We start from the raw sequence: 24,095 nt of genomic DNA, 5'->3' as shown, positions 1-24,095 counted from the left end.
TTTTCATTAAAGCTGTTCCTAAAGGTCAGAAAAGCCCTTGATTGATAAAATACCCGTGGATAATATTATGTTAAGTTGTTAAAAACAGTAGCCGATCCAAGGATTTCAAGTCAACCTTTAATTAAACCCAATTAAACCGCGACCTCTGCAGGCGGTTAATTGCAACAATATGACATATACCGAATCCGATACGCTTTAGATTTAAGAAACTCCACGCCGCAGCGTGGCGCTACTGTGCCTCAATTCGATGGTCAATAAAACCGCCAAACGAGAAAAAACGAGTGAAAAGGAAGAAAGGCAGGCTACAGCGCAGGTTGTTGTTGTCACTGGCTGGCTCGTGTATTTGTTTGTCTGCCATCTGAAATCTCTCCGTGGTGACACAACAGACGTGTCTTTGCCGAAATGGACCCGAGCACAACCATTCTGCGGGTGAAGAGGAAGAGAGGTACTGATCCAGCGGACGCGCTGCTGCTGGCCTGTAAGCGGATCCGTCCGGAGGCCACGGTGGCTCAACCCAGCGATGAAAGTGAACCAGAACCCCAGGAGCCTAAGATAGAGAACTCCGTGTTCAAACTAGTAGCCACCGTGGTGTCACAGGTAATGACCATACGGCAGCTGCTGTGCCGTCAGGAGAAACGAAATCTAGTGCTCTCTGTGAGATTGTATTGTTTTTGGTGATCATTGATGACGTAAAGACGTCATGACTTGCCAGCGCACAAGTCAATGCGCTTGTCAAAAATCTTTGTTTTTACCTTGTTTGTTACATTTGAGGTTTGTGCAGATGTTCTTAACCGTCTCCTTGTACAGTATAATTCCTTAACAATATGAAAAATGTGCTTGTAAAAATTAGGCAACAGTGTATGAAATAGTGAAATTTACACGTGTTTATGCTTGATGTTAGGCTAACGTTAGGCTACCCATTGTAGACCATAGATTGCTTGATTGATCGATTCATTGATGGATAAATGGATGGATTGATACATAAGTCTGAAATTAACTTACTTTCCGAACAATTGTCAAATGGATGCTGTGATTAAATCTATATAATCACAATTCTTGTCTGTTTCAATATTTTTGCCTATTGTTAATATATATATATAAATTATTTTTATAGGATGCTCCGGTACAGCCACATGTCCGTGAAGCTCTGGCACGTCCACGTCTGGCCCATCATGCCTTGCGGCCATCACAAGGAAGCTCTCAGAGGATCATTGGTGATCTGCGCAGTGTCAAATGGAGCACCAGGCGAGAGGAACGGTACCGGATCCTGTCCAGCCACAGGGCCGGACTGCCAACAGAGCCTACACCTGCAAGAGGAGGAGAGGAGAACGATGACAGCCAAACAGAGAACCGTGACAACTCGGCTTTGGGAGAAGTGCAAGTGTTTGATATTGTGCATGAGGATGGTGATGTCAAGGTGCCTGACAAGGTAAAGCCAGAAGATTTTATTCATCAGTTTCTGTCAATCGAAAAAATATACAAAGTCACAAACAAATGTATTTTAGGAACTCCTCATTCTTATTAATATTTTCTTTTTATTCATATTTGAAGTTTGAACACACCTACTTGTTTATGATATTGCTATTTTCAGCATTTACTTATCTTATAATATTAATAATAACAACAACCTTATAACTAGAATCCACCCTTAGTCTTTGCATTTTCTCAGCCAACTTCATGCAATATCCACCTTAAAGTGTTAGTTCACCCAAAAAAGAAAATTCTGTCATAAATGACTCGCCCTCGTGTCAGTCCAAACGCGTAAGGCTTTCGTTCATCTTCAGAACGCAAATTAAGATATTTTTAATCAAATCTGAGCCAGTTCTGTACTCTCCATTGACAGCTATGCAACTACCATTTTGATGCTTCAAAACGTTTATAAAGGGATCGTAAAACTAATCCATATGAATCTAGTGGTTTAGTCCAAATTTTCTGAAGAGACATGGTCACTTTATATGATGAACAGATTGGAAATTAATTTCTCTATGAACTTTTTGAAGTGTCAAAATGTCAGTTGCGTAGCTGTCTATGAGGAGACAGAAATCGCTCTGATTTTATCAAATATCTTTGTGTTGAACGAAGGTTTTACAGATTTGGAACAACATGAGGGTCAATGTTGACAGAATGTTCATTTTTGGGTGAACTGATCCTTTAAATACGTTTAAAACCTCATAGAAAACACGTTTTGGCTACATTTTCTTTTACCATCCATTTATTTTAACTCGTTAATTTAAAAAAAACAGAAGTTTTATCAATTTAGTTTGTGAAGAAATATGGATTCACAATTTACACTGGTCTACAAAGGTAATTAAGCAGAAGCATATGACTTTTTAATCCCCTAATTAAAATGACTAAAAGTTGAAATGTTCTTTTTCCTCAGACTGTTGTGTCTGACCCGGAGACAATCCTGTGTAACTCTGTGAAGATGATTCGTGAGAAGCTGAGTGTGTCAGGCGATGGACTTGGTATTGAACATCGAGAGAAAGAGGATGATTACGTGTACGACTTGTACTACCAAGAGACTGCCACACCAGGCTGGATCCAAGACATTCTGTCTGTCAGACCGTACGCACAAGAGGGAGAGCTGGTTCGTTGCAGTGTTACTTTAGTATTATCTATATACTATTCGAGTTTTTATTCATATTTTGGATATATATATTTTTTATATCCATTCTTTAATTTTTTTACAAATATTACTATACAGCTTTAATTTATTACGTTTGATTTAAAACTAAGCCTGGTTAGTTGATCTCTTTTATCTTTGCTTAAACTTGTCTTTTTCTCTTTGAATACACAGGTCCCTGATGTAGTGGTCTGGGAGGAAGAGGTGTATGAAGATGAAGATGATGAGAACGCTGAAACCAACTGGAGAAATGACTACCCAGATGAGAGCAGTGAGGGTGACAGTGATGCAGAGGAGCGATATGGAGGTCATACACCCAAGCTATTATATTTGCTTCATTTCTGAATCTTTAAAAGCTAATCTATCCCTAGATATTATGACATTTAAAAAGAGCATTAACTAAAGTAAAAATTAAAGTAAAAAAATTAGCCTCAACTGCTTTATCAAATGGCATATCATAATATATTGAACGTATTTTTCGGTCCAGGTTTCTGGAGTGAAGAGCACTCGTATAGCAGGAGGACCTGGGAATGCTACCGGCAGGACATGATGCAGGAGTTGGAGAATGACAAAGATAAGGATGTTGATGAGGAGGAGCGAGAGTATAACGATTCTGACTGAGAGCCTCTGTGTGTTGTAACAAGCATGAGAGGCCATTTTTACTGACGTGTGTTGAGTGAAGCTGTATGTTCTTTTGTCAAAAGTGAATGTATGTGGTAGCCCATGTGCGTGTACTTGTGTGGGTTGCTTTGACTTGCGTGTTAGTGAGATGAGTGATTTACTATTTGCAATATTTTGCGATTGTTTGATGTGAAGATAGTATGGGGAGAAAATGGTGATTATTTGAGTTTGTGTAAGTGTGGGGTGCTTTGTGTTGTCAGTTATGTGTGTAGTGTTTGTAAGTTCCCCATATCCAAAGGGGTGAAAAACAACATACCTGTAAATATGTAGATGTGTATAAAAAAAAATAAAGACTTCAGAATTAAGCTGAAAATCTCTTGAATTATTTAATTTATTCAACAGTTCATGTCTGGTAGAAAAGTTATTGATACTCTTTAAAATAAATTAATAGAAACACTTGTACATGAAAGCCAATAACAGTTTAAAAGTGTAGTTTCAGTGTGTCACACTACACGACAAACCTTGTCAGAATAACCTGTTTAAATTACTTTGGACTTGCATCCTGAGTTTACTGGGATTTCCACCAATAATAAAAAAAAAAAAGTATTGCTTGTTTGGCAGATGAACATTTTACCCATGACACTTAGTATTGTAAATGGAGAAAATGAAACGATTTTTTTTTAGTTTAAATCTGGAATACCATTTGAAGTGAAAATTTGAATACAGAAATATCCAAACTTGGAACAGATGTACTTAAAAAAAAACACATTCCTAGATTGAGTTGACAAATGTTTCCAGCACATCTGATGTACTCTTCATCTTTATTCTTACCTAGCCTCTTCCACAAGTGAATGTGATGCTTCCATTACATGTACAGCAGCATAGCAGCAGATTTGAACGTTCAACTGGGTACAATAACCTTCCCCCTAAAAACCAGTTAAGGCATGTGGGCAATTATACAGGACTGACCTCGGGCCAACTCCGAAAACACACAAAAATATGAAAAGTAAATCACGAAGAGGAAGATAAAAATAAAATCTTTCTTAAAAAAGGTGTATAAATTAATTGACAAATTGTAAAGACTAGATTCTAAAATAAAAGCATGTTAGATAAACAGGGTGGAAAATGTTACATAAACATAAATAATATAATTCAGGAATACAGATAGTGTTTGCATCATGAGCACACTGGTACCATTATGAACCTTAAAAATGGCCTTCATTTTTATGCCATATGGTTCATAAGGACGTATTCCCAATACTGCAGTGCACCTAACCGACACCTTAACATAAAAATCCAAACGCAGTGACATTAGGAGTGCATCTGTGTCTTAAAGTGTGGAAGATCTTTTCCCCTTATCTCCAGATATTGGTTTCCTCTTCCTGAACCAGTGGGTTTGTGGGTCAGAGGAGTGCAAGTGTTCTAATCAACGGTGTCCATCTCGGTGAGCACACAAAAGCACGTGAACTGGGTGAAACGGGTGATGGCATCTGTGTAAGAGAGACATGTTAAAGTTCCCATGAAATCAAAATGAACAAATCAATGATATTTGTATATTTATTATACATTATTTATTTGTGCACATAATATTTGTATGTGCCCTTGTATTATTTAATCAAAGTAACTTTTATCCCTCTTACAACAACATCTTTTTTTCTGATTGTGTTTTTGGCATGAGGGCGGGACAACCTGTCACTCATATGAGATCATAGAAATATCACAGAAGCCGTTTCACTCGAATATACGTCACAATAGGGAAGAAAAGACTATTACAACTTCAGTTTCATGCCAACTTTATATACAATCACTGTCATTTTGGCTCTGAATTTGTAAACAATTGAAAGTTTTAGTGCTCAAGTCTGTGGTACTTACTCAGTAATTTAGTGATGATGGGTGGGCGCTTAGACTCAGGAAGATAGATACCCAAGAAGTAAACAGGAACTCCAGAGAGGGCAATAGCAATTCCAATGAGTGAGTTGAGTGTGTCAGAATAAAGTGGCACAGCCACTAGGAACACAACACACATGCAGAAGATGATGGGATACACCAGACTCAACTGATCGCACACAAACATGGAAGAGAAGAGAGGAAAACACATTCAATGTCCAATTTCAAATTGCACCTGATTTCTATCTTCCCTTTTTTAACAACAGTTATTCAGTTTAAGTTTCTGAACCAGTCCTAACTAACCTGCACTACACTTACATTGCAGAGTTTGGGGCCATTTTTAAAGATTTCACATTTTTAAGTCTCTTATTGCTCACCAAGACTGCATTTATAATAAAATAAAAAAAGAATTTAAAATAGCCGTTTTCTATTTGAATATATTTTAACATGTAATTTATTTCTGATGGCAAAGCTGAATTACTCCAGTCTTCAGTCACATGATCCTTCAGAAATCATTCTAATAGGCTGATTTGGTTCTGCGGTAACATTTGTAATTATCAATGTTGAAAACATTTTGTGGAAGCTATGATATATTTTGGGGATTTTTTTAATTCTAAAGTTAGGTCAAAAGAACCGCATTTATTTGTTACATTACACCACCTTTACTGTCACTTTTGACCAATTTAATGTGCCCTTGCAGATTTAAAGTATTAATGTTAAATAAAAGTATTTAAAACCAATCTTCCTAACCCCAAGCTTTTGAATATAGTGCATATAATAGTAGGCTATAGTTGTAACAGTTGTATGTGCACAATGACAGATCACACACTTCTTCATGTTATTGTTAAGTTATGAAGGTGCTAACATTTTCCCCCCCGTCTGTACAGTCTCTACTGCCTCACCTTCAGTGGTCGGGGCCTGTCTGGCTCCTTCCAGCGAAGGTAGATCTGCCCGGCGATAGACAGGCCAACGAAAAACCAGTAACTGAAGCTGTAATAGTTGATCAGCTGGAAAACATCCTCCACTGCAAGGTAGATCAGAGCCATAGCACACTGCAGACAGAAAGCACAACCTTAGTTACTTGATCCACTAGATGGAGACAGAAAACCTCAAACATCCCAGACTGTGAGATGCTACAATAACACTTATATTTGAAGAACTAAAGATTAAAAACTTATAAATAAAATATATTAATTTAAATACTTAAAATAAAATGTTAAGATGCATTAGGCGTTAAAAGTGTAACTGAAATGTACTTGCGTTAAATAGCAGTGCAGGAACTGGTGTGAATCTCTGCGCATGAATCATGGACAAAGCATCTGGAAGATGACCTTCTCGAGCTCCCACGAAGAACAACCTGCAGCAGCAAGAGACTTGCTCTATTCAAATGTATCTCAAATGCACCCAAGAAGGGTTATTAAGTTAACTTAAAATAAATGTGAACTTAAATAAAATTAAATATAAACACAAAACTTTTTTAAAGCAACATTTCTCGTTTTAAATTTGATGTCTAAAATTGATGTAAAAAAAAAAACTATATAGACTTTTTTTTAAATCCTAAAAAAATTACATAAAACACCACAAAAGCATTAAAATGAAAATGAAAACAGAAAAATATAAAAACTACAATCCCATCTTATATTGAAATAGCCCTGCACCTAATCAAAGTGCTGAGAAAGCAAACCAAATGCATAATTGCACAAAAAAAGAAACTGTTTGCATTTTTCATGAAAATTCTCTTCATACTAATATGCGTGCACTTTAATGACTTAAAAGCAAAATCTATTTTACTTGAAGATTTCATGCTAATATATCATACATGAAACTGGGTTCCCAAACATCTGAATTCCCATCAGCACTGCATATATTTTCTCAACACTCCCAAAATTACTCAACACTCCTCAGATGTCATTATCTTACACATGGAATAGTGGCAGGCCCCCCCACACAGTCATTACCAGAGAGCTGCTCCAGATGGTGTGAGCAATTGAGTAGCTTCCTATAAAAACCACAGGAGCTGAACTAAGCTCGGTTCCTCCTCCTGGAGGTTAACACCAGCCATTAAGAATAAACTTGAAGAACAAAACAGAGGTTCAAGTGGAATAATAAAACTATAAAGCCACTGCAATTGTACAGGAGCATTTTCAAAACAGATAATACCAACACAGCTCCCTCTTTAGACTATAAAAATAGAATAGACTTAAAGGGACAGTTACCCAAAAATAAAAATTCTGTCATCATTTACTCACCCACAAGTTGTTCCAAATATGTATGAGTTTCTTTCTTCTGCTGAACACAAAATAAGATATTTTGAAGAATATGGGTAACCAAAAAGTTGATGGAACCCATTAACTTCCATAGAATGGAAAAATACAACAAATGATGACAGAATTTTCATTTTTGGGTGAACTAGCCCTTTAAGTTAAATTCTTCATGTTGGTGAGTAGAAATCAACAAAGCCACTTGAAAGCAAGCCTGCAACCTCAGCTGAAAAAAAAGCATAACACCTGCAAACGCTGTGGTAGACAGAGAAGGAGACAAAAGGCCGTTTTTATTTATTTATGGATTTCAATGGAGGAGATGCTTCACTACGCTGAATAAACCACTTTTGTGAGGAAATAAATTATTTAATGAATCGACAGCCCATGGGTTAATCTTCAACATGTTTGCTCTCAAACATTATTTTAAGATTGATCTATTTGTAGAGTTTACACCGAAAAAAAAAAAGCTGTTTTATAAGAGAAGTCACAGACAATTGGGCGATAGGTATGATTCATTTAACTGCATTTCTCATTAATTTCTATGGTATCCGCAAATTGATTGACTGAACGAAATTGACAACTCTGAACGAAATTCATGTGATTGGTTACCAAGGCACACGCGATCCAAGTTAGCCGTTAAAGGGGCGGTCTAATGCGATTTCATGCATTCTGACTTATTTACACTGTTAAAGAGTTGGATTCACATGCTAAACATAGCCAAAGTTTCAATAAATGAGTTGGACGTATGACGGAGTATTTCTGTGCCAAAAACACTCCTTCAGGATTTGTACAAGTTTCGGAAAGTTTTTTTTTCGTGTATGGCCAATTCCGCCCTTTATGACGTCATACTGTATGACGTCATAAAGGGCGGAATTCCTTCAATGGGAACTTCTCCTGGAAGAGCGCGTGCACACATCAACCAGAGCGAGAGCGAGAGCAAAGCCCATCAACGTGCTTCGTTCGGGTTACGGAAACTGTCGGCAGCGCTGTCGTTCTGTTTTTCCGAAATCAGTGTGTTTGTGGTTGAGGAAAAGATAACCATGTACAGCTTCCCAAAGAACCCAGTGTTATAGGAACATTAGATGCAGTTAGTTTTATCCGAGGCAGCAACGGAGGTGTGCATGTGTGTTTTTTTTGTTGCATTTTGGTGACTAATGTTTTATAAACAAGGCCCAGTTAGACGCTGGATTTGCAGATTGTTTGAAACTGAAAGATGAAGCGGTTCCAACGCTAAAATATCCCAGTTATGAGTCGGAATTTCAGGCGGCAGGTAACATCAAATGTCTGTGTTTTGTTTGCAATCGGTGCATAACTGCATATGATGTTAACAACACGAATGTATAGTGAATTTAAAGTTATCCAGGTATAATGCGATGATGTATTGTGCGTGACTCTTTAGCTCCGCCCACGGCACGCCTCCAGACTGTTTTCAGAAAGAATCGGTACAGCATATCTGTCTTTTAAAATCTGATAAAACTAAAGACTCGTTGGAGATATGAAGGATGCAATACTACTCTATAGGTAATCAAGATTAACATGAGAATGGCAGAAACTGTGTGTTATGTCCCCTTTAAGCTTTTTCCAATGGTTGAGCCGTGGACCCTTGTATCTCCCAATAATAAGACCATCTCTGAAATCAAGCTTTAGACTGACCTAGATGCAGCAATGATGGAAGCATTAAGACCTCCGTAACAGGATAAAGCCACCGCAATGGGGATGGTCCAACTCATCACTCCCAGGGTGCGGTCTGCAAACGTCTGTGGGACATATTAGCAGTTAGATTACAGAAAATACAAACATTATGACAACACAGAGGTCTATGAACTCACCACAGCAACAGCATCACTGGCAAGGATGGCACTCATGTCGAGCACAGCGTAGTAGGCCACGTTTGTGAGGATGTAGATGATCGTAACGATCGGCATGGAGATTGCAATGGAGAGGGGAAGGTTCCTGAGACACGCATGCACAGAAGTGTTAGCTATCTTATCAATACCTAGTTTTACATGCTGTACATTCACAACAGAAACAGGAACTAAGGGTCAAGTCTGTCTCTAGGAAGTACCGTTCAGGGTTCTTAATCTCTTCTGTGACAAAGTTAAGGGTGTCCCAGCCGGAGTACGAGAAAAGAGCCGAGTACAATGCCAGAGCGATATCTCCTGGGTCACGAGACGAGCCTTGAAAAGAATCCTCAAAGTTCATTGTGGAACCTGTGTGGGAAACATTACAAAAGTACTGAAAAGTTTATCGGATCTTCAAGATTAACATGTATTAGAACACTTTGTATTGCGGTTTAGTGTTATTTGTATTTATATATCAAATATACAGTACTGTGCATACTTGTATGCTTTTGGATGTTTATAACATCATTTTAATATTTTTTGTAATTTTGACTTTACATTTTGTATTTGTTTTTAGCGTGACTTCAACATTCTGTCCAGGGATTTCAGATGAAAGTCCAAACTCAGTCCTGGAGTCCTGTCCTGCAGAGTTGAGCTCCAACTTTCCTCAACACACCTGCCTGGAAGTTTCTAGTATGCCTAGTAAGACCTTAATTAGCTGGTTCAGGTGTGTTTAATTAGGGTTGGAGTTAACTTTGCAGGACAGTAGCCCACCATGAGCAAGATTGGATTGCTTAGACGAACTCTGCCGCATTTACAGTAATGCTTATTAGTACACGGTCTCTGTTAAATAAACTAAAAAAATTAATCATGTCATCATTTACTCTCTACTGTTCAAACCTGTGTGCCTTTCTTCTACAGAAAACAAAATACAGTATTTTGAAGAATGCTGGTAACCAAACAGTTTTGATTACCACTGATTTCCATTGTATGGGTGGAAGAAAAAAAAAGAGAGACATTTTCAGTATCTTATACATTTTCAGAGACACATTCAGTAAGCCATACAGGTTTGGACATGCGTTTTTGTTTTTTTGCTGTTCACCTTTAAGCCGATTAAAATCTCACAAGATAGCAACATCTGGCTCAGACATGAACAAGTAAAACATTTACAAAAACATCTTTATAAGATTTCTGATTGTGTGCGGTAATATTTTTTTACCTTGGCACATTTTCACTATCCCAGTGATAATAATGACAATGAGGGCCAGCACTTTGGCGTACGTGAAGACATCCTGCACCCTGGTACCCCACTTGACATAAGCAGAATTAATAAAGGTCAGCAGGCCTGAAACATCATGAATAGTAAGCGTGTTAGCACAAGAATAAATATATGTTGACATTATTACTATGAAAAGTAAATTGAATGCACAATGAATGACAACAAATGGTTACTCCCTAAAGCCAACTGATAGGACAGCAATTCAACTGTTATTACAACTTGAATGGATAAGTGGGAAGTAAAACAAGTTTGGTGGTATTCATGGCAACAGTAATGTTTCTTTCATTTAGAAAGGCATGTCTAATGAGGCTGCTGAAGGTATCCAAGTGAAACGGGTATAAGAGGAGAGGCACCACAGAACCAGAAGAACGGGCTTCATGAACTCAAAAACAAGTTATTCATTAACTGCCCCATGACATTTTTAAAGTTAGACCTTAACGGGTCTCAGCAGCTTATCAGATCTCAGGGTGAGAAAACAGAGAACCGTAGCGTGAGAAAGACATTCAAGTTAAAGAATGTGGAAAACAAGGGTGCAGAGCAACAGTATGGTATGTACACCCTACTCACAGATACAGGCTGCAGCAATAAGTCGAGAAGCAGAATACGGCGGCTCGCAGGTGGGGAAGAGCGGCTGAACCAAGTAGTTGGCAAAGGTGATGGCGATAACAGCCTGACTCGTGGGTTCGATGATGAGAAGCGATGTCCACAGACGTATGAATGCTATGAAGCCTCCAAAAGACTCCAGGATGTAGGCGTAGCTGGCGCCAGATTTGGTGATGGTTGTGCCCAACTCGGCATAACAGAGAGCACCTACCACAGAAAAGATGCCACCGATGGCCCAGATAACTAGAGACAGTCCGTAGGAGGCGCTGTAGATGAGAACGCCCTTTGGCGACACAAATATGCCTGAGCCAATCATGTTCCCTACGATGAGGCTGATGCCATTCAGGAGAGAGATTTCCTTTTTGAGCTGCATGCTCTCTTTGGGTTGTGAAAGGGTTGCAGGACCCGCAGTCTGGCCGTTCAGTTTTTTGGATTCAGTGTCGTTCTCCATCCTGTTCCACAGCCGTACGTGTTGGTGCGCGGAGATAGAAGCGGCCCTCGTCGGCCTTATCTAATTTGACAGAGAAGACAAACCAGAAAAATTTTATATAAGGAACAGTGTCATCATTTGCTCACCCAAATGTCATTCCAAACCTGCTTGACTTTCTTCTGTGAAAGACAAAAGAAGATATTTAAAAAAAAATAAAAAAATCTGTACTTGAAATAAAGGAGAAATAACTTAAAATATAAATATTAATGACTTAAAATTGGAAATGTTGCCTGACAATTAACTGAAACAAGTTGAAGTAAATACAAAAAATAAAATAAAGCCAAATATTATTAAGATGCAAGGCTAATCAAATTAAACAATATAAAAAAATAAAATAAAAAAAAATGACAAAAGCACATGACAAAAATCACCAACTTCAACTAAAATTAAACTGAAAATCTAAAAATAAAAGTCCAATTTTAATACTATAAATAAACTAAACTAAAATAATACTAAAATAACATTGCAATGTGCTTCAGTGTTGTTTTGGACCCTACTAACTCTCAATGTATGGATGAAAACAGTTCTCCAAAATATATTATTTTGTGTTCCACTGAAGAAAGACAGTCATACAACTTTTGAAGACATGGTGGAGATTTAAAAAAAAAAAAAAAAGATTAAAAAAAGACATTGGGTATCAAAGCAATAACCCACACATAATTGAAAAGTCACATCCGGCCTCTAATGTGTAGTGATGGTGTGAAGTCAGTATAGGTCATTGTGATAAGTATATTACATACGTGCAAAATGTACTGTAGCTAATTGACAAAAAGCTAGTGTGAAGATTGCATCACTACAATTAGGTAAACAAGAAAGTATTTCTTCCTTCAAACATTTCACAACCTATCTCCCAATCAGAAGCTGAAAAATTAGCATGACATGTACACGATATGTTAACGTGCAAGAGTAATCAGGGTCTATATGGGTTTCTAAATGAGGGAAATCACACGTTTAGTCCTGACGATTTGTTGACCCTCTATAAATGATTAAGCACATGAGGTCCACTGCCGTCACCTCTCCTACTGTGCAGAGCTGATAGCACATTCCTCTGATTATTTGGCTTGAACCACGTACATCAACATTTATCCTTGTAAAACAGTCATTACACTAAGTGTGTTCGAAAACCAACAGTCCACCCTTGCTTATCTTTCAAACTGAGGGCATATCATTTTTAATTATTATGTAATGGTGGCATTCAATTGATAAACAAGCACAGATTCAATTTTCCCAAACTCTCCCCAGAGAGTTTTCCTTCCCTGAGGCTCGTTTCCCAGAACTGGAAAATTCACAAAAACATCTGCACTCATGACACATCAGTTTACAGTGGTAAAGGGCAGTCCACTGTGGTTGTCTTGGAAACTCAATGACATCATTTAAGATTTGACTTTGAATGAGCCAAGCGGCCTTGTTGTGGAAACCTGTCTTTCTTTTGATTGATGCTCTTGATGTTTTCTTTTTAATGTGCGCTTATCTGTTTGATACAGACTGATAAGCCCAAGATAATACGTTTAAACCTCGCATGTAAATATTTAAATGGAAGTATAAATACTGTAAGTGTGTGTTTGAATATGTGTTGTAGATCTATCTTTCGGAAAGACGTATTTTCCATGTTGTAGGCTATCAGTTAAACGCTCAGAAAACAGACTGTACTGTATGTCTATCCCTCACAGCCTCATTGTCATTTATGTCTAATTAAATATTGCAAATAAGGTACACATTTGTTATTCATTTTAAGCATTTTTTTTAAGTAGACCTACCCTGCTGAAAAAAAACAGCTAAAAAAAGCCAACCAGCTTAGGATGGTTTTGGACACTTTTTTTCAGCTGACCAGGCTGGTCTTAGATGGTCAAGATGGGAGAACAGATAAAACCAGCTGAACACCAGCTTGACCAGGCTGGCAGTCCAGCTTAAACCAGCAAAGACCAGAGAACCAGCTGGTTTTAGCATTATTTCAGTCAGGTTTTTGTCAGAAACCAGTAATTGTCATAATACATTTTCATTTACACAATATTCTCAAGAAATTGCTAATTTTGGCAGCACATAAACAAAATATGGTTTTAGAAATCACTTAAAAACAGCAACAACTTGGCACCCCTCGATCAAAACAAGTTAGTATTTGGCAATGGCAACCCTCTTTGTTAAAATACGCACTTCACTGTCGCGTTAAAGTAAAGAAAGATAGGGCTTTATACAAAATAATATATTATATGTCATCAGCTAACACACACAATAAAGAAAGAAATAAACAAGTTTCTTAAATTGCATTACGATACTTTAGCGTTGAGTTTAGCCTATCCCCCCTCAAGCAAATCAGCTGTTCAACAAAACAACCAAGCATTTTAAACGTTGTAATGCAGTCTGACTGTGCTTTGTGTCAGATTTTGGAGTGGTGGGCTAATTAACGAAATACAGCACTTGTTAACTGTTAAATCACTTGTTCAGAAAGTAAATGTCATCATAGTTAATGGCTTAAATAAAGGTAACGTTCTGTTAAAGCATAGTAATCGATGAGACGCTGCATCCTGTTTTTCTAAAGTAGAGGGCAGCAGAATATGAGAAACGACCACTGCGTCATTTGAACGCAGATAATCCCCTCACCGCTTTGCATTAAACATTTAAAAATATTCAATTCGGCCGTTTAGGAGAAACGAGTCAAATGGAATTAAAACGGGATTGTTATTTTTTGCCGATTTAAAATAACGTTAACCTGCTCAGTCCTTCTTATTCTTTGAGCGTAAAGTTAAACACACACATATGTTCTTACCTTGTCGTGTCCTGTTCTTTATCGTCTTTGTCTAACTGGTGACATTAGCAGACACAGCAGCATCTTTAACTACAGCAGATACACCATGGGCAAGCTGCCAAAAAAGTCACGTGATACCGGTAAAATTTATGTCACGTGGGTGGGTTTGCGAATCAGACAGATCAACCCCAGCTTGTAAGCAAGCCCAGGTGCTGTCCTGCAGCCAAAAGCGAACCATTTACAAGTAATCTTTTCTTGAGTATGTGTTTAAGTAATTTCTGATTAACGCTTTCACACCTGATACATTTAATGTCCGGCGATTTGCTTTAAAGTGAGAAATAAGGTTTTGCGCCAGAGGAAAGGATCTAAAAGAGTAGCTATACACAAACCTAATGATTTTTTATTCTTATTATAGATTACAAATTACTTTTATAATCTAAATCAAACATTATAAATAGGTCTGTTCTGTGTCACTGATTGTCAAAATTTATCAAGAATTCATCCTGATATGCTGAAATCAATTTCTAATATACTGATTTGGTGCTGCAGTAGCCTAACATTTATTATTATTATCGATGTTGAAACAGTTGTGCATAATTTTTTTTTTCAGGATTCTTTGATGAATAAAAAGTTCAATGGGGCATAATTTATTTGTCACTTTTGATCAATTTATACTAAAAGTATTAATTTATTGCAACAACAACAACAGAAAATCAGCCCACCCTAAACTTTTGAATGGCAGTATTTATAAGTTATAATATATAGCATATTTGTATAAGGGAATGAGTATTTTAGGTCCTGTGAATGGTTACCATTACTTTTAACCACATTTTACCTTCTCTACTTCATTTTAAATTGCCCTGCGGTGTAAAAAATGTATGTCGTACTTAGCAATACAACAGCTCCATGTAGTTTATTTTATGATCATGTAGCATTCATTGTTCATAATAATTTTAATAATAAAAAAACACAGAAAAAAAGTAGTATGTCATCTGTTGAAGCAGCTTGAAATTTCTTGTCAAAGTCATTTCACGTCAAATTGCATGTTTGTAAAGGCCCCTATAGCAAGGTCCATTCATGTTCTTCAGCGTAAAAACCATCCATGCAATTAGATAGTCTGTGACGAGGTATGTGGCATGGTATTGACATGAGTAACACCAAGTAATAACTGTTCTCCAAGAAGTGGATCTAACATATGAGTTCATGTGAAATACTGAAGGAACACATATTAAACTGTGGTAAAGACACAACAGATCACAAAACAGTGTGAATATTTAATTACATTTCTTATACCATATCTGTTTTTCCATACATGAATACTTAATTCATATTCTTGCTTTATACATTCCGTGCTACATACATAGAGCAGCACCAACCAATACTATTAAATGCTTTTAAAAATAATGTCTTGTTGCAAGATACACTACAATCAGAAACTACTGCGTCCGTTGTGCAACATGCACAAGTTTAAGTTTAACATCAAAAACACACAACCTTGGAAATGTGTAGTACAAAACCTCAAGATAAATGTCGTTATAGAAAGAAACGTACAATATTTGACGAGTCTATCAAAAGAATATGAAATATTAGTCTGAAACAACGGTTTCAATATTAACAGGAACTGAGTGTGAAAGTTATTAAGCTGTTAAGAGTGATTGAGGGAAATAGCCTTACTTTTCACACAAGTTCCTTTGAAAATAATCTGTTTTTGCACTGTTGATTTTTTTCTCTTCAAAGAAATCTAATCAAATCTGTAATTGCCCATTCATCAGAACATGATAATATTCAAAGTCATTTGAATAATCCCTTCAGTTTGTGAACTGGGAAACAATGAGATCATCAATACCCTTTACATGGGGTGTTAATTTGATGATATTTTTTGATTAAAAAGAATAAAACTGCATGGCAGCATTCCCTTCCAGAGGATCTGACCTCTCTTCATCTCTTACAGACTTAATAGGAACAATCTCAACATATTCATGACACATTATACTGGAAAACAAAATCTAATATCAATTGTTTCGTGTGCAGTTACTGCATTACAACACTAATGTAAAGGCATTTTTGATCAAATTTAACCAGACTGCCACCTCTGGGCGGTTTGAGTATTTTCAGTGGATACTAAACCTAAAGTTGTGGCCACCAAGATAGCAACATTTTCACCCAGACAGGCACAGATATCAAGCAAACAGCGTGTGCGTGCGGTCAAGGTCAAGGCCGCAGTGATGATCTCATACGTCTCACGGGTCACAGCATGTCTAGCACGTAACACGTCAAGTAGGTTGTTGAGTCGTCCTTCAGTCATGCAGCGAACAATGGCCTCTCGTCTCTCTTGCAGAAGCCGGCAACAGCTCCTTCCCACAGACAGTTCACATTTACCTAGAGGAAGAGGAAGCATTAGAGTATAGTGAATAGTGTTTTCATGAACCTTTTAAATTCTGCAAGAATACTGCAAATGAACCTACTTCGCAGACAAATCAAGTCACTTTTATTTATATAGTGCTTAATACAATACAGATTGTTTCAAAGCAGCTTTACAGTGAACAGGAAAATAACGATTCAATGATGCAAACAGAGTTCAATTCTGCTGTAATCAAATCAAAAAAGACTCATTATTCAGATGAAATCAGTTAATTTAATCTATAAAGCAGCTCTGGAGAAAACAATGATGTCATCATCCAGCTCAGTTCAGTTCTCATCCAATAGCGTCAGAGCAGTCAAATCAATAATATTGCTGAATATTACGTGTCCCCAAATGAGAAAGCCAAAGGCGGCAGTGGCAAAAAAACAAAACTCCATCGGGTTCAGTCGGGGGACCGGTTCTCCTCTACCCAAATAAAAGATACACTAAATATATTAAAATGAATAATTCTATTAAGCAAGGATGCATTAAATTGATCAAAAAGTGACATTAAAGAGATTTATAATGTTAGAAAAATATTTTAAATTCATCAAATACACAAAAAATATTACAGGTTCCACAAAAATATTAAGTAGCACAACTGTTTTCAGCAGTGATAATAATAAGAAATGTTTCATCAAATCAGTTTATTAGAATGATTTCTGAAGGACCATGTGACACTGGAGACTGGAGTGATGATGCTGAAAATTCAGCTTTGCCATCACAGGAATAAATTCCATTTTTAAATATATTGAAATAGGAAACAGTTAGTTTAGTAACTTTTGAGCGGTAGTGTATTTAAAAAAAATTGCCTTTACTCTTAACCAGTTACTTCTCTGCGACAAAACCTTCTATACTACTTACATTTAAATGAACAAAACAAGAGTAATTCTGAGAAAAACAAAAACCCTCTGGAGAGGAAACACACTGGACACAGATAAGGCATTAGTGGGGCGGTCATTCAGGAAGCGAGCGAGCGAGCGAGCACAGTCCCACAGAACTGCTTACTGCGCACATGTAAAGGCACAACACAAACAAGAACTGATACATTTGCTCTGTCCAGGTAGTTATGCCAACAGTATGTACACAATATGTACACAAAGCTCCTCCAGATTTATTTAGCTGAAATACATCAGGCAATTGAGACTGACAGAGAGCAGAGCTTTTTCCAGATGGATTAAAGTATGCAACAATGGCATGTTTATGTTTGTGGTCCAAACTCATATGTTGGAAATGTGCAGGACAGGAATGGAGGGAATTAGAGAGATTCAAACAAAATGACTGTTAGGACATTTTGGAGACAGAACTAATTGCTTACCCTGGTTGCCAGCGTTGTGTTGTGGGGTGCTCTGAAACAGCGTTGAGGAGGAAACACACGAGGACCTTAAAGATGTGGGACTCTGTCTTTGGGAAATTCCACAACACCCATTAATCTGAATGAGACCATGATTACTGCAGGAGTTACTGGACTGGACTGAACTTTTCCCAGTATCTATGAAGACATGAGCAGGGGAAAAAAAACTTTAGTACACTAATAAAGTGAGAAAATGCATCCAAAATACTATTAAATGAGTGGTCACTAACCCCTAAAGCATCCAATCTGAGGAAAATCTCTTGTTGCCAATGGCGGAGAGGACTTTCCTTTTTCCTTCAATGAAGACACTGGCAGAGTTTCATCCTGTGGAATCACTTTGGAGGTCCATTTTTTTGAGGGATCTCTGCAACTATTGTCCTGTTGGTGGTAAAAGACACCAACCATTGAGATCCCAGAGGTGTATAACAAAAGTCATGTATAACAAAACTGCCGAACAATAACTGTACTTTAGTGCGGCACAAATATTCTACAACACAAAGATAACCAACTTCCTCATTTATGCTGATCAGCAGTGTAACAGTCAATGTCAAAATGACAGAGATTTTTTCAAATGTATTAAAATTTTGTAATTTCAAACTCAAATGCTATTTTACATGAACCTTTTCATGCCATGTGTTTTCTTTTTCCACTAACACAGTAGAAAATTAAAAAAGACTAACATGGTTTTAAAGCAATTGTTGTCCAATCTTTGCCCTTCAGACATCTTAAAATGCACAAATCTAGATAAATTGAAAAAAATTCCCAGGGGCCCTCGAACACCCCAAGCAAGTTTTTGGACCTCTGTTTTTCTAAAATGTAGTGTTAGAATTGTTATATTTGCACATCATTTATAATGGACACACACAATACAAAATTAAGCATTGAGTACCTGCTCAACAATCCCACATTCTAATTTAAACAAGAGAGAATAGTTCTACACCAAACCAAGTAAAACCTGCAGCAGTTGTCTTACCTCTAGGTTATGTAGTTCAATAGGCAACTTCCAGGACGAACGCATTTTACAGCTCAGTAGCCTCCTCTCCTGGTGAAACAGGCAGATACACAGGCCACAAATAATCATTACCACCTAATAAATACACAATCGGTCAAATTCTTCACACCTGTATTCAAATAAATTTGAATTTAAACAATATAATATTCAACACAAAGTTGGGTTCACAAATCTCAGACTACTAGTGAAAATGCTTATCACTGAATACTTCTGCATAACAATTGGGTGAAAAGTTGATTCAAATTTTTTTTTATGTTTTAGTATTCAGAGGGTATATGCAGAAATCCTGAAGTTAATTTCAATACGTTTTTAAGACTTTTTGAAGACCTTATCAAAATATTTTAAGACCTCATCGCCACTTCAAGTTCTAATCAGCAACAAACCTTTAACTTAATAAACAGTTGTAGGTTGTGCCATGTAGAGGACGATGACATCACCTAATAGTTTTAGTTTTTTTATTTAACACCTAATCGCGCGTTTCGCAAAATACGTGACATCACCTGTATGCTGCGATCTGATCTCACTGACCGACTACGCCATTGTTTTTTATTAGTAATGGGGAGGAAAATAAATATATTCATGCATACTTTTTGGAGTCAAACTCTTTGGACAAAGCTTGAACAAAATGTAATACCTCATAAAATCGGGATTAAGACTTTTTAATACCTTTTAAGGGCCTTAATTTTCCCAAAATGGATTTATCAACTTTTAATACTTTTTAAGACCCCGCGGACACCCTGTGTTTGTACTCGCATTGCTTTAATCACAGCAGCACTCGAGCTGAATGAACGCCACAATTCTTTGTAAAACCTGATGATCTCCAGCATAGCATTTGAGAATGAAAGAGCATATTGTGCTTCAATGGAATCAAGAACATCTGATCATTTGGAAAGAGTATAATGTTTATACAATTTGCTTATTGGATTAGTGACCAGGAAATCTTAATGTGCTTTATTTGTTTTAAATATTTCCTTTAAGTCACCATGGAATTGAAATGGATAATTTATATTTGTTATAGAATATTGCAGTGTTTATCATAACCGATTTATCCATGCACATCATTATTATTTTTAATTCAAGTCTCTTCATAATCTTTAGTCTAAAAAAATAACTTCCATTCTAGTAATCCCTATTAGCAAACGGCAAACATCAAATAAATTTGTGATGGACAAAATCAAGCCCTGCTCTACAATTTTTTCTTGTTTGAAAAGCTGTTTTACTTGGTTAAACGTCACAATAGGGAAGAAAAGCAGATCTCAGTCTCATGCCGACTTTAAACTTATTTCCAGACTACAATGAAAACAAATCTCTGTTTGTAATGTGGACTTTTAGGCCCCGCTATATAAAAGTATTTAGAACTATTATTAAGCTCATTAATTATTAAACAAGTACCTTGCATTTTTTCAGATGAAGAGCATCTTCAGTGAAAGTCTGAGGATCAAATGCTGCCAAAGCTGTCCTTAGAACCACTGCACACTCTGTATGAGCAGAAAATAATAAGTGATAAGCTGATTTTAAATATCACCTCTAAGCTCCATAAAAGAAAGCTGTAACTAACCCTCAGCCGATGGGCGTTTGTGAGGTTCACTCTTCAAGCATCTAACGATGAGCTGGGTGAGAGCATGGTTTTGAGGGGTCTTTAGGGGCAGAAGGTCAACCCCAAAACCAAGCTCTAATTTGGTCTGAAGCTGATCAATACCTGTATGAAAACAAATTTAAAGGAAAAGTTTCAGGTCAATGAATGACTGAAAAATCCTTCTCCCAGAATAAGACAAGATGCATTGAAGAGATGACAACATACCTTCACATGGACGCTTTCTATTCAGTGTTTCCCACAGCAGAACCCCAAAACTGTTGAATCATTACAATGCTTAAATGAACACAATGATTCAACTCTAATATACAGCTGAAACACTCTAGAATTTAGAAACAATGCACCTCACCTGTATATATCCGCTTCCACAGAAGGAGCAGCACCTTGTAAGACTTCAGGTGACATATAGGCCAGATCTCTGACACATGGCCCATGGCCATTAGAAGTGGTCAAGTGCACGTCTATCTCTTGACCCCAGTCACACAACTACAAAGACACACATATTATAAAAGTAAGAAAAATGGTAAAGCATATGCACACAAAAAAATATATATTTTAGGGAACTTTGGACTTTGGTAATACTTTGGCATGGTACTGTTGGTCGAGAAGAACATTAGTAGCTTTCAGGGCACCATGAGGCAGTGGAATGGCATGGATATGAGCTAAACCTTCAGCAACATCCGACAGGATCCGAAGACAAAGAGCCATCGAAAGCTCTGGGTACAGATTTGTCTTAAGAAAGCAAAAAATAAATGATCACTTAGAGTGAAATAAGACTGGTAGAATGCACAGAGAGACATTTCATAACAATAAGAATTATATCAATATCACTGACGATGATGCAACAGCTACTAAAATGCTATTGTATTGTATTGGAATGTTATGGCTCTATAAAACTTCTGTTTTAGGGCACTATTTTTAGTAGGCTACATTTACATTACTAGACGTTTCCTTGCCCAGGGGATTTCCAATATCTCACTGTCAGGAACATGAACACACCTCCACAATTCAAAAACAAATATTCACACTTCCTGCTTTAGATAACAGACCCATCAGGTATTTTTATACACATCTGTCTGTGACTAAAAATATCTTTTAAAAGAAGTGCATTGTTTAAGTAAGTGCTTACATCATGCAGTGTGGAATCTAGAGATCCTTCAGCCATCCAGTCCCACAGCAACCCCACTAGAGAGTGAGCTGAACTCGTGTACACACCCAACGGGACCAGTACTTGCTCAGCGCACACCTGGCTCAACATTCCTACTTTCTTTAACCTGTCAATCCATTTACTGATACCACACACACACACACACACACACACACACACACACACACACACACACACACACACACAAAGCATTTAAGTTTTGTTTTCCATATCTTGGAAATACCCTAAGCTGCTCCACAAAGCATAGCATTATTTAATAGCATTTTGTTTTAATATGTATTCATATTAACATTAATTATTATTATTAATGATTATGCTGTAGCCTATTAGTCTTAATTTACTACGACTTAAATAATATATTTTAATAAATATTTATATATAGAGAGAGAATAGGCCGTGCTATGCGAAGTACAACAAATAAACGTAGAAAAATTGATGACTGAAAATACTCTTTACCTATCCTTGATTAACTTGACAGCCACTTTGCGTCCTGTCCTTCCGAAATGTCCACGCAAACACGCACCTACACTCGTTCTGACCAAAACTACGTCTCGCAAGTCCTTCTCATCAATCATCTGCAGACTGACCTGAGCCATTCCTCTGGACTCAGTCACTTTCAACTCTGCTGGAATCCTGAGGAGACTGAGACTGCTCGACTAGATTCATTTGCTGTCATTTGTTGTCATGGATAGAAAAGATCTATCTGTAGAAAATGAAAGGAATCGAGAGCCTGGCCCAGATTGCGTGCTCATGACGTCGCTTGTTTATGTCGTGTCTTATTGGCTGAGTTCAAAGAAATCCCCTGCAGTTTTTAACTGCAAAGTCACGTAATCGTGAAAAACAACTTCAGGACCGCTTTTCTTTTCTTTTCTTTTCTTTTCTTTTCTTTTCTTTTCTTTTCTTTTCTTTTCCTTTCTTTTCTTTTCTTTTCTTTTTCTTTTCTGTATAAGAAGTGTATAGCCTACTATTTAATAGAAGAAACTATTTAGGTTTAGTAATTCAAGTTTAAAATAGCCGCGCCCCGTTTTAGGCTACGTTAAAAAATAAGATTAGCCTAATCGTGAAAAAAAAAAATTCCAAGGGTCTTGTTGAGTATTGTAAAATAGTTTTTTTTTACTAGGCTACTTAAATCAACCTTTTTTTTTTTTTTACCATTTTAATAAACTCGTTAACAAACTTAGTTTTAATAAACTAAGTTGTTAACACATGTCTGACATCAGACGAGTCTCATAAATAGGCTATCGCTTATTTTTTCCCTTGACATGTGACCACATGAATAGCATTATAAAACCTATACAAAATAATAAGTGGAAGACAGTAACAGGGAGTGGAAATACTAGCCTACAGTTATGCTATGCTAATTATCAACATTTATTGACATTTTAGTATTGTTCATGGTGGTTTCACATGGCTAACATAGCTGTAACTGCTATCTAGAATTGAGCTCAGTGTGACTCCATCACCAATTTCCTCTTTTTCTCAGATGTCTGCCGAAATTGCAAAAAAAGGTTTTCTGCCACACACTCAGGGTTTTTTTTGTGTAAAGCTAAAGTTTATATTAGGCCCAAGTCTTACTCCATTTGCTGATCTCTGTTCAGCGTGACTGAATGGGAAGTGATATTTCCATCTTACAAAGAAGGGGATGTCCAAAGTGACCGAACCAACAAAAGAAAGTGGAATCTTGTGAGTCATTTATTGGTTTATCACTTTCATGCTCTCTGTTATCTCAGAAGAAGAAGCAAAACTATTCTCAATTTAAATCTACAATAGCCTAGCTATTTTGTTGTTTTATTTAACCGTTCTTTTACATTACATAAAAAAACTGTAAACGGGTTTAGTTATTAGTCTCTGTACTTGGAATTTAAGCCACAATAGATTAGATAACAGAGGCAAAAAGACACTGCACACTGTTGAACTGTACTACTGAAGTAACCTATCCAATAAAACTCAATACATTATCTTTTTATCCAAACAAGTAGGCTATCATTACCTGAACAATACTGGAATGTTTAAAAAAAAAAAACTAGAAATTCACTAGAAATGCAATTAATGTCTACATTCCCATGTTATTTGATGGAATTCTTCTAGCCTATTTGTGACCCAGGATCACAAAACCAGTCACAAGAAGCACGTGTATATTTGTGGCAATAGCCAACAATACCTTGTATGGGTCAAAATCGATTTTTCTTTTAGGCCTATGCCAAAAATCATTAGGATA

The 24,095-nt window shown here is 36.9% G+C and overlaps 4 protein-coding genes across 4 annotated transcripts in view; 2 read left to right on the top strand and 2 right to left on the bottom strand.

Annotated features, from left to right (window-relative positions):
• ccdc102a (coiled-coil domain containing 102A) overlaps positions 1–24,095 on the top strand; it is a 159,959-nt gene that overhangs the window by 18,279 nt on the left and 117,585 nt on the right. The window lies entirely within an intron of this gene.
• slc7a6os (solute carrier family 7 member 6 opposite strand) lies at positions 232–3,622 on the top strand. The gene is made up of 5 exons (XM_079605023.1): positions 232–597; positions 1,115–1,429; positions 2,381–2,587; positions 2,798–2,930; positions 3,111–3,622. The coding sequence occupies exons 1-5, from the start codon at positions 403–405 to the stop codon at positions 3,242–3,244; spliced, it is 984 nt and encodes a 327-aa protein (XP_079461149.1). The 5' UTR covers positions 232–402; the 3' UTR covers positions 3,245–3,622.
• slc7a6 (solute carrier family 7 member 6) lies at positions 3,612–14,590 on the bottom strand. Its single transcript, XM_079605021.1, has 10 exons — positions 14,370–14,590; positions 11,080–11,626; positions 10,453–10,578; positions 9,458–9,602; positions 9,222–9,345; positions 9,046–9,149; positions 6,392–6,488; positions 6,034–6,183; positions 5,117–5,300; positions 3,612–4,734 (listed from the first exon to the last, which is right to left on the bottom strand). The coding sequence occupies exons 2-10, from the start codon at positions 11,564–11,566 to the stop codon at positions 4,667–4,669; spliced, it is 1,485 nt and encodes a 494-aa protein (XP_079461147.1). The 5' UTR covers positions 11,567–11,626; positions 14,370–14,590; the 3' UTR covers positions 3,612–4,666.
• LOC306994559 (receptor-interacting serine/threonine-protein kinase 2) lies at positions 15,001–22,662 on the bottom strand. The gene is made up of 11 exons (XM_079605134.1): positions 22,334–22,662; positions 21,839–21,998; positions 21,292–21,441; positions 21,059–21,195; positions 20,917–20,966; positions 20,674–20,814; positions 20,508–20,593; positions 19,077–19,145; positions 18,334–18,481; positions 18,068–18,241; positions 15,001–16,727 (listed from the first exon to the last, which is right to left on the bottom strand). The coding sequence occupies exons 1-11, from the start codon at positions 22,471–22,473 to the stop codon at positions 16,423–16,425; spliced, it is 1,560 nt and encodes a 519-aa protein (XP_079461260.1). The 5' UTR covers positions 22,474–22,662; the 3' UTR covers positions 15,001–16,422.

Source organism: Phoxinus phoxinus (assembly GCF_949152265.1).
Source record: "Phoxinus phoxinus genome assembly, chromosome: 2".
NCBI classification, from domain to species: Eukaryota; Metazoa; Chordata; class Actinopteri; order Cypriniformes; family Leuciscidae; genus Phoxinus; species Phoxinus phoxinus.
Note: the sequence above shows the minus strand (reverse complement) of the source record. Positions and strands in the feature narration are given on the sequence as shown.